This window comes from Fukomys damarensis, unplaced genomic scaffold, assembly GCF_012274545.1.
Source record: "Fukomys damarensis isolate Sample0158 unplaced genomic scaffold, DMR_v1.0_HiC HiC_scaffold_38, whole genome shotgun sequence".
NCBI classification, from domain to species: domain Eukaryota; kingdom Metazoa; phylum Chordata; class Mammalia; order Rodentia; family Bathyergidae; genus Fukomys; species Fukomys damarensis.
In genome coordinates, this window is record NW_022900950.1 from 47,402,149 (window position 1) to 47,423,440 (window position 21,292).

At 36.0% G+C, this 21,292-nt stretch overlaps 1 protein-coding gene across 2 annotated transcripts in view; it reads left to right on the plus strand.

Moving 5' to 3' along the window:
- Cab39l (calcium binding protein 39 like) overlaps positions 1-21,292 on the plus strand; it is a 142,163-nt gene that overhangs the window by 83,219 nt on the left and 37,652 nt on the right. For both annotated transcript variants that reach the window (XM_010636983.3, XM_010636982.3), the window contains 3 exons: positions 1,758-1,901; positions 3,712-3,876; positions 19,560-19,678. In XM_010636983.3, coding sequence (XP_010635285.1) covers positions 1,800-1,901; positions 3,712-3,876; positions 19,560-19,678 — 386 coding nt within the window. In that variant the 5' untranslated portion in view covers positions 1,758-1,799. The remainder of the gene's footprint in view (positions 1-1,757; positions 1,902-3,711; positions 3,877-19,559; positions 19,679-21,292) is intronic.

Sequence of the window (21,292 nt, forward strand, 5' to 3'; positions counted from 1 at the left end):
GGCAACTTTGTGTCAGCTTTATAGGCTGATTGGATTCTTTATTGTGGTTTTCAGATTTTTTTCTTGGACTGAGAGTGGACAAGCTCCTCTCACACATACTTACTGCACACTGAGGAGTCCCTACTGAGAAGAGGAAATGTTTTTTTAAGGTTTTTGTTTTGTCATAAAAACATTCACACCAATGGTTTTAGTTTCCAGTTACCATTGGAATTCTGATCACAAACAACAAATACTGATTTTGTTACCTGAAATAATTTGTTGGATGGATATCAGGCAGCTCACAGATCTTGCCGAAATCCTAAAGAAATAAATTTGGAAAATAAATAGAAATCTAGGGGGATGGGAGATTTGGAGCCATAGGCAAGGTTATAACACAGATGGTTATGGAACTGCTATCAACTGGTGTATACATTTGTGTGTAATATTCTTTCTTCATTGATTAATTGTATCATTTTTAATAAGAAAAAATATTGAGAAAAATCAAAATAACCCAAATGTCCACCAGAGGGTATTGGTAAAATAAATTATACCTATATATTGGAATACTGTTACTATTACTAAAGATATTATAGTAGATCTAAACATACTCATGGCTGAATGATATTCAAGATATAGAAATGTGGAGAAAGTTTTCAAATAGTATGATTAGTGTTATTCTAGCTTTTTTTGTTTTTGTACCAGGGAACGAACTTGGGTCCCTGCGCTTGCAAGGCAGACGGCAGAACCACTGAGCTAAATTCCCAGCTAGTTTTGTTTTTTTAATTTAATTTAATTTTATTTTTAAAAAATTTTTGACACAGGGTCTCACTATGTAGTTGAGATTGATCTGAAACTCACTTTGTAGCCTAGGCTGGTCTCAAACACACAGCGATCCTCTTGCCTCAGCCTCCCAAGTGCTGGGATTACAGGCATCTGCCACCATGTCTGGCTAGTTTTGTTTTTTTAAAATGCATTTAGTTTTTATATAAAGAAAAAATTTGAAGAGGATATATGCCAGACTGATAACAATTATCACCTCTGAGCATTTGAAACACAGAGTTTTGATTCATTATATTGTATTTCGGTAATATCAGAAATATTTTTTGCTAATACATATAACCTAATGAACATTCCTTTTCTAGCTGGAGACTTTAATTACCAAATCTTTTCCCTAATACTTACATTAAAGGCGATGAAAGCCACTTTTGGCTTTCTCTGCTGTAGATACGAGATATTCCCAACAATTGGAGTTGATATTTCATTTCACAGCCTCCTCAGTCCATGCTGACATTTTTTACCAATGAATATTTGAAGCATAAATAATTAATTTTACATTGCAGTTTCATGACTGCTATGGAATAGTTGGTGGTATGCTTTTGAATATTGCTTTATGAGAGTATATGAATCCTAATCTCACTTAGATTTTACATGTTTTATCATTTTTATTATATTACCCCTTTAGTCAATATATATATTTTTTAAGTATCAGCTTATTCTTTAAAAGTTCTCATTTTATCATTCTTGCAGAATTGTGTTTCTGATGGAGGAAAAAATTTTAGACTTTGAGTAAAAAATTTTAGGTAAAGCTTTTGAAATCTTTCTTAACATATTTTATATATATTTAAATTTGGCATAAAACTTAAGACTCATTTTAGATTGATCACTTTTGATATTTCAAATTGTGGAACTGATATTACCTAAAATTTATAAGACATTTTTCTATAACAAATTAAGCAATTAAGAGTAAAAGTTAATGATTTTTGTTGCCTTGTTTTTAGCGTTCCATATTGGAAGAGGAGATATTTATACACACAAAAAAAATGCCTTTGTTTAGTAAATCACACAGAAATCCAGCAGAAATTGTGAGAATTCTGAAAGACAACATGGCCATTTTGGAAAAGCAAGACAAAAAGACAGACAAGGTATGAACTCAGAAATAACATTTCAGATCCAAACTATAGCAATTGTCTTGAAAGACATAAAAGTATTTACATCTAGACTGAAAAGGAAGCATTCAAAAGTGTAAAAACTGTTCTATTTCTTGACAAGTGTGATGGTCATAAAGATGTTTGTTTTTATACTTATACTTAACTTTCTATATATGTTTAAAGTACTCATCTGTGGGTTCATCTCAAAATTTAAGAATCTTCTAGCCCTTAATAAATTAAGGATTGTTTCAGCTGGACATATGTATATGGAAGACTCCTTTTTAAAAGTAATATCTTGAATTGAGTATGATTGTACTTGCCTCTAATCCCAGTACTCAGGAGGCTGAGGCAGGAAGATCTTGAGTTTGAGACTAGCCTGAACCTGGACTCTGTAGGGAGACCCTGTCTCAGAAAACACAAACGAAAGTAGTGTCTTGCTACTATGATTTATTTTTAATGTAATATGCTTTATTCTACTTATTATTTCTTCATTTATAAAGTTTTATATACTATAAAGTAATAAAAGTATATTTGCTTTATCGTATTGAGAAAAGCAGACCATAATGTCAAGTGAAGTAAGACTCATAATTTAAATATTGCTTGGTTTCTCTTATATGAGAAATCCAAAGTATAAATAATTTAAAGTGAAAAGATAGTTAATTGGAAACAAGGAGATAGATTTTTCACAAATGGAAATGGGACCAAGAGATGGAGATGGGGGGAGGAGAAATAAAAAGGATTAGGATGTGTTATGTACATATACCACTCCCCGCAGTGAATGTCATCATTATGTGCTACAAACATGTACTAATAAAAGTTTTTTAGATATTGAAAAAACCTAATTTTAACTAAATAAATCTGCTTTTTGCCACCTATATTAGTTTAATAAAAATTTTTATTGAGATTCACATCTAATTCCCCATTTACAGCATACAGTTCAGTGGTTTTTAGTATATTCACAAGATTGTGTAGCTACCACCACTATCTAGTTACATATAGATATTTTCATCTTTCCAGACAGAAACCCTGTACTCACTAGCAAATATTCCTCAGTTTCCCTCCCCAAGGCCCTCACATACACTATTCATTGTACTTTCTGCCTCCATGGATTTGCCTATTATTACTCTTTACATGCATTGAGTTGTTTATTTCTAGATTTCACATAAAAAGTGATAATGTATGATGAATATGTGGGTTGACAAAGTGGGTTGTGCTTTGTTTTTTTTTTGTTTTTGTTTTTGTTTTTTTTTGGTACTGGGGATTGAACTTGGGTCCTTGCAGCTTGTGAGGCAGACAGAAGAAGCTAATCTATGATTTTATATTTGGTCTATTAAAAGATCAGAAAAAGGGGGACTAATTGAAAACCTTAACATAATGCCTTAAATAAAGAGTAGTAGCTGCAGATAAGTCTTTAAAACAGACTCAATTTAATTTTCAAGAGCAACATTTCTATTGTCACTAGCAAAATTAGATTATGAGTGCAATTTAAAGAAAAATTATTTTAATTATGTCTACCAAGTAGAATATTAAAGATCTTTTTATATAAATTTCAGTGGCATTTTCTGAAATAAAAAGCTATGTCTACTAATGGTTTCCTGCTTATTTAAAGCTGCTCAGTAGTCTTAATTATAAATAAAGCTTAAGAAGTGGTCTTGCTTAATGGCCTGAACATTTTTATCCTTTTAAACTGTTCATGGGGGTTGTAGCTCAGTGGTAAAGTGCTTGCCTAGCATGCATGAGGCCCTGGGATCAATCTCCAGTACCACAAAAACAAAAAACTATCAGTATTCTTTTTGATCACTAGGCTTCAGAAGAAGTGTCAAAATCACTGCAAGCAATGAAGGAAATTTTGTGTGGTACAAATGAAAAGGAACCCCCAACAGAGACAGTGGCGCAGCTGGCACAAGAGCTCTACAAAAGCGGGCTGCTGGTGACACTGATAGCCAACTTACAACTGATAGACTTTGAGGTGAGTGATTTGTGAAAAGACACAGCTCTGCTTTTCAGTTTCAATGTAAATGATTATCAATATTTGACTTTTTAAATTGTCCATGTGTAGAGGACAGGGCAGGGGGATATTACTGGAACCCCTGCAGTGGGTCCTGGTCTCCTATGAGCCACAACAGCACAAGGAAAATTAATGAATTAAGACAGAAAATGAGACTTAGAGAAGAAGCTGAGTTTTGGGCCTGATCAATACTGCTCTGGCAGCAAAGATGAAAGGCCCTAAGCTTGCCACACCTTATTGGGTATGCTGGGAATATCAAGTGACTCAGAGGGTAATAATCCTAAAACAATGAAGAATTTATGTAGATGAAAATTTTGTTCTTCCCCAGAATGTCTTTAGCTGTTGTAATCCTGCCTGGAGCATCACAGCATTACTGAACCATTGAGGTTTTAGCTGTGACCTGAGGGGAAAATTGAGTTATATCTTTACATACCATAGCCAGCCATAGGCAGGAAAACTAGGCCTAATCGTAATTTGTTTTTCAAAAATATTGTGTAGAATTGCTCCCAACATCCATGTATTTTTTCAAAGTTCTTTTTTTTCTAAAAATTTTTCAGTTGCCTTCATTTTTAAAAAACACGAAAAGGTAGTTTGCAGCTATGTAGCATGGTTAATGCTTAATAATAATAATAATAATAATAATAATAGATCTTGATTGCTTACTGTATACCAGCACAGTTTCAACACCCCCCCACCTTCCTCCTCTCTCTCTCTCTCTCTCTCTCTTTTTTTTTTTTTTTTAGTACTAGTGATTGAGCCAGGGCCTTCCCACTGAGCAATACTTTCAGCTCTTATTACTTTTTTAGTTTAGACTTCTCTAAAACACTGAAGTTGGTCAAGCTGGAGATCCTCTTGACTCAGCCTTCCAGAACACTGGGATTATAGCCATGTGCCAACACTCCAAGCCTTAATTCTTAAAAATAGTGTCCACTTTGGCAGCACATATACTAAAAATTAAAAATACCTTTGGGGGGTGGAGGGGTTGAAGGGAAGGCAGGGGAATGGGAAAAAATAAGAATCAAGATATATCATGTACAGGTTCAAATTCTCAATGATAAATGTGATCATAAGGTATACCTAAATGTACCAATAAACAATAAAATTAAAAAAAAAAACCTTTGTGGCTAATACTGTATTATGAACCCTAAGGTCAAAGTTAGTAAATAATCTGCCCAAAATCATTCAGTTGCTAAGAGCTTCAACTGAGATTCAAACTCAGACAGTATCTACTAAGCCAGTTCTTTTCATTAAAATATTGCATCAATGATTTATTAAATGCTAGTAATTTGTTAAAAGCTAATAATATCATGTATGTATCTCATTTTTTACATATTTTTAGTATATATTTCCAATACATGATAATTATATTCATCTTGGGAAATTGGTACATGTACATATCACATCTTCCTCATTTTTATTTCTCCTCCTTCTTCCTACCCTCCTATCTCCTCCACTACACAATAAATTGGCTAAATAAAATAAAACTTAGAAATATAAGCAGTGAATATGTATAGACATTTATCTGTTGTATATGCAACTTGCTTTTTGGTGAAAAATATACACATAGGCAAATTTGGATATTTATTTTTTTAGGTTATAGAAGTCATGGTTTTATTTTGTTTCTACCATAATACTTTTGGTGGGATCAGGTAAGTGCTTTTGTCTCCTTTAATTCAGAGCCAGAGGAGATATGCAGATTTCTCAAGGGAATTGCTTTTAGTTTTTTTCCCTAAGCAAGTGGAAGGAAACCTACTTACAGTGATTGCAGGTATTCCGCAAGATAAGTTCAGAGCTCTGGGAAGTCTGTGGAAACCATAGCCTAGAGCTCTCCAGACAGACTGGATGGGGAAGAACCTCTGCAGACGATCAAGGGAGAGGAAATCAGATCAAGATTGAACGAGAGATGAGCAGTCAGGTGTGGGGCTGGAAGCAAGACAAGCAAAGGCCCCAGAAGCCCTAGACCTCTAGACCTCAACTCTTCCTTCCTTTCAGGCGCTCATTTTTCTTCCTCTCTCTCTTGTTCTGTTTCTCCACCTTGGACGTTCTCTAACCCAGAGCCCTCCTTTGCTTTTGCCTGGCTTGCCCCACTCTTCGTCCCCATTTATGTCACATCTTTTTCAAACTGGCTATATGTGGAATTAAAGTATATTCTTGCTGTATTTATATTCTTTTATATTTAATGTAAACTGGAATTGCTTTAAATATTAAGCTAAATTAAAAACATATGTGTTATACGTGTCATATAAGAAGACTAAATACAAATGCAAACTATATACAAATATCAGATAGTAGTTGTTTTTTTTTTTTGGTACCGGGGATTGAACTCAGGTCCTTGCACTTGTAAGGCAGGCCACCGATCCGCTGAGCTACATCCCCAGCCCAGATAGTGATATTTTGATTTACTCTCTCCTTCGAAAGTAAAGTGCAGTCTCAGCTGGGTGGTTTGTTGTTGTTGTTATAATCTTCAATTTTTTTTTGTCTGTTTTAGATTTGGCTGTCAGTAACCATAAATAAGAAAGAGTTCATACTCTTGGATTACAATTATGATACTATAAATTTCTCTTGTTTTGCACATTGTCTGAGAATAGCAATGTATTAAGCTATGGTCATCGTTGATTCATGTGTTCACTTGAGTTAGTTTTTGAGATTAGACTACTTTGTAATGGATATTAGAAGGAATATGACCAAAGATTATTATGTTTTGAAGAATGAGTTGGAGATGAGATATCATCAGGTTCAGTGACTTGGAGAAGCTTGAACAGCCACAGAACATCAGGTTTATTCTTGGGCAAGGTCCCGAATTTGATCCCTGGTACCAAAATAATGATAATAATGATAATAATAATAATAATAATAATAATAATAATAATAATAATAATAATAATATTCTCCAAGGACTGGGGAGATAGGAGGAGAAAACTATAAGTACCTCACAACTTAGTTTAGCATTGGCTCAGAATAGGAGAAGTACAACAGTAAGAAACAGTTACACAAGCTTCCCTTCTTTTATGTGGTATCCAGAAATAAATGTGAAATCTGCAGAGGAAGTTCATTTGAAAATTATTTGGATGTTAAGACATTCAGTTGCCTAAAACTGACTTGTATGTTAGCTAGTAAACTTTTGCTCTGTAATCCTTAGAGAAAAGAAGTGAGTGCCTTTTCAAATATTTGAGTTTTCTATGAAGATAAAGTCTTTAAATGTTAATTACTTTTTTTTTTTTTTTTTTTGGTACCAGGGATCAAACTCAGGACCTTGCACTTGTGAGGCGGGCATGGAGCCACTGAGCTAAATCCCTGTCCCAATTACTTTTTAACTCTATAAAAAGATCTATTATATATATATCACCCTCCAGAATACTATACTAGATTTAGTAAGTTTTTCCTGGTGACATAAAACTATAATGAAGATCCATTGTTGTGATAAAAGAGCAGACAGGTCTTAACTTTGTTTATTCACCTAATATAATACAATGCCCAGAAATTCAGTAGATGCAGCTGCTTTCTCCTCTAGTCCAAAATAGATAAATACTGCTGGTTGAGTGAATGGATGGATGGGTGAGTGAAAAGCAGTTAAAATTTAGAACAGATCTATTTTAAGCATTTTATCAGCTACATATTTCTATAAAAGAGGCAGCATTACTAATATTATAAGCCTACTTGCAGAAGAGTGTTGTGTGTCTTTATGAACTGGAAACAGGGTGATTTAGCCTACAAGGAGTAACTTTCCTTCTTCAACCCAAAGCATTCAGGTAAGTTAATGGTTGCTTAATGCAATTCTTCCTGTCTTCAAAACATGTTCTAGCCGGGGATTTAGCTCAGTGGTTCAGTGGCCTGCCTTGCAAGCACAAGGACCTGAGTTCAATCCCCAATATCAAAAACAAAAAAAACAAAACAAAACATGTTCTAACCACACAGGACTCCCACCTCCTCCTCTCTTGGTTCATCGGCAGCTCTGGGAAGACCCTTTTGTACTAAGTACCTTGAGTATTAAGCCTGGTTCCCACACCTAGTTGCATGTCGGTTGATTGGCTGGTTGGTTGAATGAATTTAGGAATGAGAATGAGAGATCAAAGCAGAGGTAAAGGAATTGAATCAAAAGAAGTTATCCTAAGATACAACAATGAACAGCTCTTCTTGGGGAATTAGTAAATTGTGGAGAGACAATTCACATTTCTTTTAAGAAATAATCCTATCATTTCAGCAAGTGAATATTCTCTCACTGTACTTCTCTGAAGATCGAAATAGTCCTCAACTGTAAAATTGTGTTATATTCTTATAACAAGGAGGAAAAAATTATTTTAGGGATAAAATAATCTTGCCAGATCATTTAGGAGGATGAAGCATTTCTCACAGAGAAAAATGGTGAACTTCTGTTTAGAAGACGTCTTGCTAGGGCTTTTTTGTTAGTTATAAGGTCACCAGACAGTGTCTGTAAAGAAACGACTGAGAGAAAAGGGCTTAGATTCCCTTTGCAGAGTGAAGTAACAGATATTTGAGAAATATCCTCTTTGGCTAAGGTTAATGGCCATAGGAAATGGAAGAGAGATAGGAGAAAGATTTGTAGTAGGATAAGAAAAAGTTTGCAGAATGATAACAAACAAAAGGATATTAAGGAAAAAGATAATGAGGTAGACTGAAGAACCTTAGTGACAGGTAGAATTCAATTTGAAGTTATTTCTGCATGCTGTGCTTACGCTTCGATATCCTTAAACTGTTGATAAAAGAACAATGTATTAATAGCAATGTACAGTGAAGGAGGATGACTGGCTTTCTCTAATTAGGGTGTTGGTGATGTTGAGAAAAAAAGCACTTTCAAGGACAAGTCAATTAATAGAAGCTGAAAGAAGCTAGGATTGGTTTTGGAACCCAAGCTGACAGCAGCCATGGTGGCGCAAGTCTGATTTTGGATTAGATAGCAGGGACTAATTCAGGAGATCTTCTGACAAACCCATTTCTTCTAAAAGACTCCAGAGGAAAGTAGCCCTTTGGGTTAGGGGGCAGTACTGGAGAGAAAATCCTTCAGACCCTTAAACTGAAAAAAATTATTTAGCCATCAAATCTTAAAATTGCTAAAAGAACTGTGCTGGCATATGATGAATCATTTAAAAAAATGACTTTGTGGGGCCAGGGATTTAGCTCAATGGCAGTGTGCCTGCCTTGCAGGAGCAAAGTCCTGAGTTCTATCCCTAGTACCAAAAAACAAACAAACAAAACAAAAACCAAAACTTGTGACTAAGATTGTAAGGCTTATGATTTTTGTCAACTAAGGATCAAAGCTATATATTTTGAGGTTTGGCTACTATTCAAGACATAGCTTTAGACTCTGATACTCTGATTTTTTTTTTAATGTGATAAGAGATCAAGGGAATAAAGAATTTATTGCAGGTAAAAGTTGATGTACTCATTTTAAAAGCAAATGTCCCTTGCAAAACTAGGGTAGATACACAGTCAGTGTTGGGTTCAATAAGAAAGCAGCTCAAAGAAGCAGAAAACTCTACTGTGTAACTTCATCTCTACTGATTATTTCTTGCTACTATCAACCTAAAACAATGTCATACAGGAGTGTGTAAGAGAAGGCTTTAAGAGTGAGGATAGCCATCCAGAATACAAGTGTTCCAGTTATCCAGTGTAAGCCTTCTAAAATGGCATCTGAGGAGTCTGGTTTTATAGATAAAAAGAACAAAAAGAGGTTACAGCAAACTGATGGTTACAGTTGCATTAGGCCCTAAGAATAGCCCAGTTCATTGATTGCTTGTTACTCACAAACATCATGCATTTCAGGCATGATTTAGAGATAAATAGAAACAAGTCATTCTCCAAATTATTACTCTAACAGTGTCAGCACTTCTACAGTAAATTAAGTTGAAATGGTTAAAGATTAAAATTAACTATATCATGAGACTTCAGACCTCAGAGGATAGGACAGCTGTCCCACACCCCATGTCTGCCAGGCCCAGTAGAGGTTTTAGATCCCCTTCCTTTGTGCGTTTACTATGTTAAACACATATGCACACACACACACACACACACACACACACACACACACACACCCAAACATTACCAGAACAGCTTCTCATTGGGCATTTTATAGACCTAAAGTTTTTGAAAAGTTTTATTCTCTAAATATCTTTTTCTGCTTCTTGGACTGATTAAAATAGTCTTTTTACTTTTGGTTTTATTACTATAAAAATAAGGCAGAAATCAGAAAACCTTAAGATACAAGTTTTGACAAGCATATAGCTGTAGGGAATAGGGAAAGGGGACATTACTAGAAACCATTCAGTGGGGTCCTAATCTGTAAGCCATGACAGCACAAGGCAAAGTAATTAATAAAGAAAGGAAAGGAGACTTAAGAAGATGAGCTTTGGGCCTGATCAGGGCAGCAAAGATGAAAGACCCACCTGGAGCTTGCCACATCTTTATTCTGTACATTGGGAGTAACAGATGTCTCAGAGGGCAGCAGCTATAATACTAGAACAATGAGGAATTTATGCAGATGAGGATCCTGGGTCACAAAGGATTTGCATTGATTAGGAATTTCTTCCTCTCCAGGATGTCTTCAGCTGATGTAATCCTGCCCTGGAGCATCACAGAATCCATCACAGGACCTTTGAGGTTCTAGCTGTGACTGGAGGCAAAAATGGAGTTCTGTTTTGCAATGCCATAGCCAGCCTGTAGGCAAGAAAACTAGGCCTAGTCATAATTGTGAAATGATTTTCCCCCCAAATTATATAGAATTTCTCCTGACATACAGCATTGTAAAATGCTGTGTGTGTAAGTCATTGATTCTATTTATTATTCATATATTTTGTGCCTATAGTTAGACAAATAATTACAATCTTGGGAGCGGAAATGCTGTATCAAAAATAAATGGAGGGTCAGGGGTTCAGCTCAATGATTCTGCCACCTGCCTTGCAAGTGCAAGCATGAGGTCCTGAGTTCAATCCCTAGTACCAAAAATAAATAAATAAGTAAATAATGTTAGGGAATTGATCATGTTAAAGTATGCTGTGATGCTGCCATCACAGGCTGCATTTTCCTGGTGCTTCTTGGCTCCTAAAATGACCTCATGCTCTTATCTTTAGTTTCTCTCCTGTCACGAGCCGGCGACACAGAGCACTGTCCAGCAGTGTCTCAAACCTGAAAGAGCAGCAGGGTGGAGATGGGGCAAAGAGAAAGGAAGGACGCCAAGACAAGAGTCTGATCAAGGCGACGTTTATTGCCGGCAAGAACCGGCCTTTTAAAGCAAAAAAACCACAAACTATTATGGGATGGGTTTACCATAGTAACTGAAAGGTCACACAGGAAAAGAGCAAACAGGTTCACCAAAACACAACACCGTGAGTAGTAGTAACCATCCGGACAACCACACATCTAAAGGTCAGAGACAAGAAACTGTAACTTTCAGGAATTCCACAAAGGAAACACACCACCTGCTAAACTGGAGAAACTTAACACATATGGAGTTATTAAAAGTTAACAATACTTAGGACCAATACTCATGATCCCCACACTCTCCCACCAAGGCCACAGCGAGACAGAGAAGTTGAAACCTGTTTCTGCAGGACTGGACCCATAAAAGGCAACCTGGCCTGTGATAAGTTAAAAGTAGCTCACTCCTCATAAATAATCAATAGCCGGGCCCAAAACTGATAAAGGGACCTTCCTTTCTTTGTTCCTCTCTTCTTCTTCTTCTTCTTCTTCCTCCTCTCTCTCTCTCTGCTCTCTCTGCTGTCTTTCTCTCTACTCTCTCTCTCTCTCTACTTCCACCCCTTGAATAAAGTCTCCAGTCAGACCTCTCCGTGTGTGTGTGTGTGTGTGTGTGTGTGTGTGTGTGTGGCCTAGTTGTTGAGCGTCACTGTTCCCTTTCAAATAAAATGGAATTTTATGTTATTGTTAACCTTTTGTCCTCTTAAAATTAATGAATTAAAGTTTTAGAAGACTTTCTCTTAAAAATATATATAATTTATGTGTAATTAAAAGTGATATTTGGTATCAGGCTCTTAATCAGAAGTGAAACCTGTGAACTGCAATAAATTTAAGATTATGGGCATCTTAATTTGACCTTACCAAATTTTGTTTTTCTCCACTAAAAACTGTTTAATCAGTTTTTAAGGAATGTGATCTGTCATAAAACTAAAGACTGTTCCTATGACAAATAATGTACAGAATGTTTTATCTGCAGTCCCTCTGCTTTCTGGGGAATACTCCTTTCTTCATCCAGTGGTTACAATTAGAGCAACCATTTTGGGGTACCATGACACTGTGCGACAAATGGTTGACTGGCCAGGAGGCATCCGACTGAGCAGGGCCACAATCTCTCTGTAAGAATTCTAGAACTAGAAGTGAGGTAGAACCCCACATCTAGCCAGCAAGTAAAGATACTAGATGTAGCTTTTTCATCTGTGGCACCTTGCTTACCATTTGGACTGAAGAAACAGAAGAAGCCAGCCTGCAGAAAAGATAGCGAAGAATGAAAAAAATATGGGGGAAGTGGAAAATGACAATACCCTTCACACACTGATAGAATTCAAGAACCACTGAGCTAAATTCCCAGCCCAAGCATTTTTTAAGAGCACCTAGTTCTGAGCTGGCCTGTGCTTGGATTCTCTAAATCTTTCCCGATATCTAAAAGTATAATTTGAATTTTAGTTTGTAGGAGGAGTCCTTACTAATCTGTCACCCCCCAAATCTGCTTTACCTAATTTTGCTACTGAAATTCAGCAGAAATGTTCCCTACCCACACACATTGAGCCCGCTCTTCACACATAGACATATCCCAGCAGGAATAGACAAATCCAAGGGTTTGAGATGTAACTTAGTGGTAGAGTGCTTGCCTAGTACATACAATGCTTTATGTTCTATCCCCCAGCACCAAAAATAAAAAAAGACAGAGAAGTTCAGTACTTCAATGACTGCTATTTTCATTTTTTAAATTAAGGTATTAATCAGCTTCCTTTTGCTATAATAGAATATGTGAGTCTGGATCATTTATAAAGAAAGTAAATGTATTTGGCTCATGATTCTGGAGGCTAGAAAGTCCTAGAGAATAATACCAGCATTTTCTTGACTTTTGGTAAAGACTTGGTCCTACTTTAATTTATAGCAGAAAGCAGAAAAGAAGCAACCATATTTGGAAGATAGGAAGGGGAGCAGAACTCCTGAGAGAACTAATGCATTCCCTTAGGGAGAACCCTGGCCCATCCATGAGGTCTCTGCCTACATCACCCCAACACCTCCTGATAGGCCCCATCCCCCATCACTGCTGACTTGAGGACCAAGTCTCATGAGTTTTGATGAGGACAAACCATAGTCAAACTATAACAGGTATAATTTACAGTTACATTTGCCCTTTTTAGTACACCGTTCTATGATGTAAAACAGTTCCAAATGCCATCCCCCAAATTCTCCCAGGTCCTCTTTCAACCTTCTGTCTCAGGTACTGGCAGTCTGATCTGTTTTCCACCCCTCTATTTTTGCCTTTACAAAAATGTCACATAAGAAGAATCATACAAAATATAACCTTTGCAGTCTTGCTTTTTTCAAGTAGCGTGATACACTGGAGATTCATTCATGCTGTTGCTGTGTGTCAGTAGAGTGTTCCTTTGTGCTGCTAGGTAGAGTCCACGGCATGGAGGGAGCACAGATCATTTACCCACTCCTCTTGGGAGGGATACTTGGCATGTTTCCAGTTTTCTTCATTTATAAATAAACCACTATAACTGTATACACATTTTCATGTGAGTGTGAACATAGATTTTTATTTCACATGGATAGATACCTAGGAGTAGGATTGTTGGGTGATGTCAACTTTTTGTTCTCTTTTTAAAATTTTAGCCATTCTAATAAGTGTTGATGTTCTTTCACTGGTATTAGTCATTACACCCTAATGACTAATAAGACTGAGCATCTTTTTCATGTGGTAATTTTTTACCTTATTCCTCCTTTTATGAAGAATCTATTCAGATCTTTTGTCCCCCCTTATATTTGTTTGTTGAATTTTGAGAAATCTTTCTTTCTCTCTCTATTTTCATTTGTTTGTCTTTGTTTTTGAGATAGAGTCTCACTATGTAGTTTAGGCTGGTCTTGAATCCTCCTGCCTGGCCTGCCTAGTGCTGGGGTTACAGGTGTGCATCACCACACCTGACTTTATATCTGTTTTGTTTTCGGTACTGGGAATTGAACTCAGGTCCTTGCGCTTGTGAGGCAGGCAGCAGAACCACTGAGCCAAATCCCCACCCCCATAATCTGTTTTGTATACACATCAATAGCTATAATTTTCAGGGTTTTCTGATCTTCTTTCCTCTCCCATTTCTTGTCTCTGTAAACTGTGAGGTTTGTACTTTGCCAAGAGATACATCTGATTGCTTCTCTCTTTTGACTTCAAGTCATTCATTTATTCAGCAAATATGGTAATTGTTATGCATTTTATATTATAGCTGACCTTTTTTGAATTAGCCAGCTAGAGTGTGCTTCTTCAGGCTTAAGATCTAATTAGTTACTTTATATGTAATCTTAGCATTGCTGGCTAATTTTAGGCATTTTGGTCATTTCTGGATGTTGTCGTTATATCCAAAAGTTTGATTGTTTGTTTTTGGTGCTGGGGATCCAACGGGCCCTTGTGCTTGTAAGGCAGGTGGCAGAACCATTGAGCTAAATCCCTCAAAAGTATTTTGAAGATTCTTTTTTTTCCTGGCCATCTCAGGGTCCAGAGCTTGAGATCTGACAACTTAAAGGTTGCAAAAGACTGGTTTTTTAATAAAGTTTCAGTTCAGTTACACTTAGTTTGAGGATTGGATAGGTTACATATAACACTGAGACAATTATTCGCTATCTTGTACTTGAGTTTTTTCTAATTCTTTCCATTACGATCCTTTCCTCTGTTTTGAGAAGTGGCCCATGGTAGCAGAACTTGTTTTTATTTTCCGTAAGTGGTTTCTTTTGCCTCTGTACACATTTGCTAATGAACTAAAAGAATGTTTATCTCTGTGTAAAAGCTGGATAGGACTTTGTGGGGGTTTCTTTTCTGCTGTTCACCGGAATGCTTGTATGGTAATGTTCTTGTGGCATTTTACTGGGAGATATGAAAAACATGGCCTTATGACATTTCAAAGAGGGTTAGTATTTATTGTGCAATACTGCACTATGAAGTCTAAAAAGACTTGAACAGAACAAATGATTTCTTTCATTTTAAAATACATTTATATTTACAGCTATACCGCTTTTAGACAACAAATACAGTCTTTCACATCTGTATAAATGAAATTCATGAAGTGTGAGCATCCTTTAGAATTAATTTGCTTTCCCATTACCTATTCTTTCTGTCTTCTTTCCCCAAAATCTTTTCTTTGATGCCTTCTCCTTCATTTCTTCCTTCTCTCTTTTTTATCTTTATTTCTGGCTCTCCAATTATGCCCATGACAGAGTTAAAGCAATGGATAACTATAAATTTTTCTCATATTTAATCAGTGCTACAATTTCAGTGTTTGAACTTATTTGTACCAGTTAGATATAGCATAATTTAAAAAACCTATCCTAGATATAGTAATTGTTCCTAATCCTTTGTTATCACAGCTGTGTTAAATTTCTTTGTGTTTGAAACTTTCTTTTTATTTAGGGGCACTTAGAAATATTTTATCAGGCTAGGTTTCTGAAAATAGGATTCTAGGGCACCAGTTGATTAGAGTTAGAATGCATTATATCCTCACAAAGAGAGTATGACAATTGACATCAAATTTTATTAACTAAGGGCTGGGAATTTAGCTCAGTGGTTCCGCTGTTGGCCTCATAAGCACAAGGACCCGGGTTGAATTCCCAGTACCAAAAACAAAAAACAAACAAACAAAAAAGGCAAATTTTATTAGCTACAAAAATTGGTGGATGAAGAAAAATGTCCTTTTAAAATAATTGTTGATTGATATCAATTGCAAGAAATAATTAAAAGAAATCCTATGCACCTTACCCAGTCTTCCTACTGGTAATATGTTGCTTGCAAAACTGTACAACAATAATCCGACCAAGATACTGACATTGACAAAATCAAAATATAGAAAATTTCCATAACCATTCTCTTTTTTGGAGGGAAAGGGGAGCAGGGTCTCATTATGAAGTTCAGGCTGGCCTTGAACTCGCACCCATCCTTCTGCCTCAGCCTCCTGAGTTGCTGGGACTGCAAGCATATGCCGTCACACCTGGCTAAGATCTCTCTTCTTGCCCTGTTGTAGCCACATACACCTCTCCTGATCTCATTACTACCCATCATCGAATTTTGGCAACCAGTAGTCTGTTCTCCATTTCTACAATTTTGTCATTTTAGGAATGCTATCTAGTACAACCATCAGTATGTAACCTTTTGGAATTGGCTTTTTCCTTTAGTGTAATATCTCAAAATTCACCCAAATTATTGCATGTATCTATAGTTTGTTCCTTTTTGTTGTTGAGTAGTAGCCCTTGATATGGATGTACCACTTACCTATGTTTGTTTGTTTAACCACTTACCTATGGAATTTCTGGGTTGTTTCTAGCTTTGGACTATTACAAATAATATATTATGAACATGTATAGCCAGATTTTTTTTCATAGCCAGATTTTTATACACGTTTTCACTTCTCTGTTTTAAACACCAAGAGTGAAATTGTTCTGATAGGATAGTCTTAAGAAACTTGCCAAAATGTTTTCCGAATTGACAATACTGTTTCACATCTCCACTGCAAAGTATAAGTGTGATCTTTTTTTTTCATTCTTGACAGCAATTGGTGTTGTCCCAACACCAAAATTTTTTAAATTTTATTTTAGACATTCTGTAAGATTTCATTGTGGTTTCAGCTTGCATTTCCCAAAGGATCTAGACATTGAACATTTTTATGTTTATTGCTAACTGTATATCCTCTGGCAAAATGTCTTTTCAAGTGTTTCACTTATTTTCTAATTGTTTGGTTTTCATGCTATTAAGTTTTGAGCATTTTTATGTACTCTAAATAATGGCTTTTTGTGCATTTGTAGTTTGCAGATTTTTCTCCCTTTGTGTAGCTTGTTTTTTCATCTTATTAACAGAATCTTTAGCAGAACAGAAGTTTTAGATTTTCATGAATTCTAGTTTATCACATTTTAGTTTTATTGATTATGTTTTTAATGTCAAATTTAGGACCATTTTGTCCAGCCCTGGAGTCTAAATATTTTCTCTTTAAAAAATAAAATAAAAAATAAATACCTTTAGAGGAAAAAAAAATATTTTCTCTTATTTTTTCTAGTTTTATATTTAAAATCCAAGATATATTCTGAATCAATTTTTATAAGGTGAATGATATCCTTACAGAATTTTTATATATATTACTATTCCTAATCAGTATTTTGTTCATATTTCATATAACTAATAGCTTTATAAATTGAGAAACTGAATAATCTTATCAGTCACTTTGGGTCTTAGTTTTTTAGTGTCTTTAGTCTTTAAAAGAGCCAAATTAAAAGGTGATAAGCAGGCCAGGGATTTAGCTCAGTGGCACCTTGCCTGCCTTGCAAGTGCTAGGTTCAGAGGTCAATCCCTGATACTGGGAAAAAAAAAAAAAAAAAGGTTATGAGGGATCTATGGCCATATTTGTGATGAGATATATGGATAGCTATGTCTAAATAATCCAATGGTGTAATAGGCATGTATTGAATGCCTACCAAATTATGGGCCAATATGAGCATTGAAATGTCACCTCTGTCCTTGAAAGCTAACAATTTAATGAACAAGTTAGAGATTAAAACCCCATTGCATTTCAATGCATAGTGTTGAGAATCACTTTGGTGTGACAACTAAGAACTCAGGCTGGATTTCATCAACCTAGGATGGAATAGCCTGGCTCTTTTACATCCCATCTGGGTAAAGCAACATCACTAGTCCTCAATTTCCTTATTTATAATAAGTAAATTATAAAATTTCTGTGACTGAATCTTGTGTGTAAGGCCTTTAGTTTACGTATCTGGCGTAGAATAATCACTCAGTAAAGGTTTACTTCTCTGACAGTGATAAAGGTGGAGGTGGAATTAGTGGGAGAAGAGGAGATCCTGGTCAGTGTAGGCATCAGATAGTGTTTTAACAGAGACAGAAATACTCCACCCATCTTGCATTGAATCTTAGCATCATGCATTGCATCTTAAAGAACAGAGTTTGCTAGGAAAAGGAAAGAAAATATTTAAGATAAGTAGGAGAGCAAGAACAAAGGTGCAGAGCCTGAAAGGCTGTGTATGAGTATGTATAATAGTACACTCATTTGATACAAACAGAGTTTGATGTAGGGTTTGGGAAGCAGTAGGTCTCTGAGCAGCCTGGAGAGGTAGGCAAGAACCAGTTCATGGAAGGTACTAGACTTTTTTCTAATCCAAAAGGAGATGTTGAGGAGCTTAAAGGAGAGAATGGCATGGTCAGATTTGCATTTCTTGCCATTTTGTGAAGTGGAGAGAGAAACTAAGAACTTCTTTCACAATTCAGTTGAAAGGCAAGGCCCAAACGAGGGCCATAATGATTAAGAATGCAAAATATTCTTGTCCTTATTTTATGTATACTAAACTTGGGTCTCCTCCAGAGCTTTTAGAGAATCAGAATAGATTTAAATTGTGGGATGTATGAGAGGTGAGTTCTGGTCCAAATGACTCTTGTCTGGCTTAGGCAACTTGGACCGAGTGGTCAGTCCCTTCTGTTTCTCTAGGCTAGTTTTGATTTCTTATGATCACCTCAGTCAGTATACCCAAATAATAGAAAACTTTTTTTTTTGTAGTTTTTTGAGATAGAGTCTCACTGTGTAGTCCGTTCTGATCTTGAACTCACTATGTAGTCCTGGCTGACCTCCAATTTGTGGTGATCCTCCTGCCTCACCCTCCCAAGTTCTGGGATTATAGGCATGCACCACCATGCCTAGATGGAAAACTCATATTTTAAACTTCTCACTTTTTAAAAATCAAGGTACCAAGATGGAAGAAGAGTAAAATAAGGGGAAAAAATTACCAGCAAATAGGTCTAAGAAAAAAAGAATTTGATTCTAACAGCTTAACAAAATTTTAACTTTATTTTCTTATCTATTTTCCTTCCTTATCTATGAAGGTTTGAAAATTTTCATGTAGAATAAAACTAAAATCACTTCTCAGCCTTTTGGCTAAGATCAAGTGTGAAATAAGCTAAAAAGAAAAAAATTAGTAAGAATTCAGGTCTGACATATTTGCCACCATTTTATACCCTTCTGCTCCACTGTGTTTACTTCTGTGAGAAATGAACTTCTGACTGGTCTGATTTCCCACATTGCAAATCCTGTGGGAAGGAACTGCATTCATTTTGTGGACTTTGTGTTTGAAAATATAGTTTATTAAAGATAAATGAAAAGATAAATTAATGTTTTAAGCCAGGCATGGTGGTACACGCCTGTAATCCCAGCACTCGGGAGGCTGAGGCAGGAGGATTGCTGTGAGTTCGAGACTAGCCTGGGCTACACATTGAGTTCCAGGTCAGTCTCCACTACACAGTGAGACCCTGTCTTAAACCCCCCCCCAAAAAAAGTAAATTAATATTTTAAAGGATAGTACTACCTCTATATGTATGTGTATTTCACACACCTCACAGTTCATCCATTTAAAGTGTACAATTTAATGGTGGTTTGTTTCTTTAACAGGGGAAAAAAGATGTGACGCAGATATTTAACAACATCCTGAGAAGACAGATAGGCACTCGGAGCCCTACTGTGGAGTATATTAGTGCTCACCCTCACATCCTATTTATGCTCCTCAAAGGGTAGGTGCCTGGATTTCAAGTGGATTTGAGTTTAAAATAATTGTTGAAAGTGCATAAGCTGGGGCTGTGGCTGAGTGCTAGAGTGCTTGTGTAGTATGCACAAAGTTTGGGGTTGGATTCCCCAAACCACACACACAAAACCTACAACGTTAGCCTTTTTGGTAGTGTGGTCACTTTGCAACTGCTGGACAGGAATCTCCCATTCCTGAGATCTGCCCTGCAAATCTGTGTCTCTGAGATTACTTAGGCTATAGCAAAATTCTTTGTTTTCATCTTTATAATTCTAAACATTATATTTCATTTATTACCTCTCTTTCTTCCATTTTCCTGCTGTTTCAACTGTAATATTGTTTGTACCTCCCAGTATGTACTATTTCTAGCTGTACAGTTGCATGATACTGCATCCTCTCACTACACACATGTACTGTGCACACACGCATGCACACACGCACACACACAGGTTCTGAAAACTCAAATCAGAGTACAAGAATGTTTTAGAAGCTAGCATCTGCCAAAGTGACACGCTTCTACATGGGGAGAGACTAAACATTACCGTATGTATGTGGGGCCATGAAGGAGCAAAAACCTGAAGTGAAGCCAAATAATAGAATCCTTGATTTTTTTTTTTAATGTCTACTCATTTACAGGTGTTTCTGAGACATTTTTGAGATTATTCTAAATCTAAAGACCAGACATGTGGGTGCAGCAGTGGTTGGGGTCACAAGACTATTTTCTTTGTCCACTTTTTTTATTCCATCATGTCAAATCATCATGACTTTTTATTTTATAGTATTCCAGGTTTTAATTCTTCTATTCCATACAACCTGTCTCACCTATGTGTTCCATCCCTCTTACAGATTTGTAAGCATTCAATTGTATTAACACATAGCACAGTTTAAAAATCTGATATAACAATAGTTCTTTGCCTCTTCTCCATCCTTCAATCCCACTGCCAAAGAAAACCACTTTCTCCTTTTGTGTTTGCTCATTATTTTTTGTCATATATTTATCTCTGTATTACAAATAATGAACTTATACTAACTTGTTGGTTTATCAAATTTAAACAAACTTTTTTTAGTTTTTTGCTGCCACTTTTACTCTATTTCCTTCCCCTTGTCCTCCCAATACATTTTATCACTGTTTTGAATTTCATTAATAATCACAGTTAGATTATTATGACTGCACAGTTATCATTATGGAGCAAAGAAGTATACTATGATTACTTTGGGTTTTTGTGCAAAGTAATGCTTCTACTGAGCAATCACATCTTTCAGTTCTGGAAAAAGAAATATATTGTCTATTAGTTACTGTAAACTAGACTTCTATAATAAATAGACCCCAAAATAGAGTGGTCCCATCACAAGATAAGTATATTTTTCACGTGGCAGTGGAGGGCAGATGGTCTAGATCAGCAAGAGGTGTTGCCATCATCAATATGTGCTGTCTAAAATCACTTTGTTTACTGCTGTTTCAGCCCATAAGAACATGAAAACATGTAAAAGAACTTATGTGTTTCAACTCAGTGGTGCCGCAAGCCTGCCTTGCAAGTGCCAAAGTTCCAACCAAGTTCTATCCCCCATACAAAAAAAAAAAAAAAAAAAAAAAAAAAAAAAA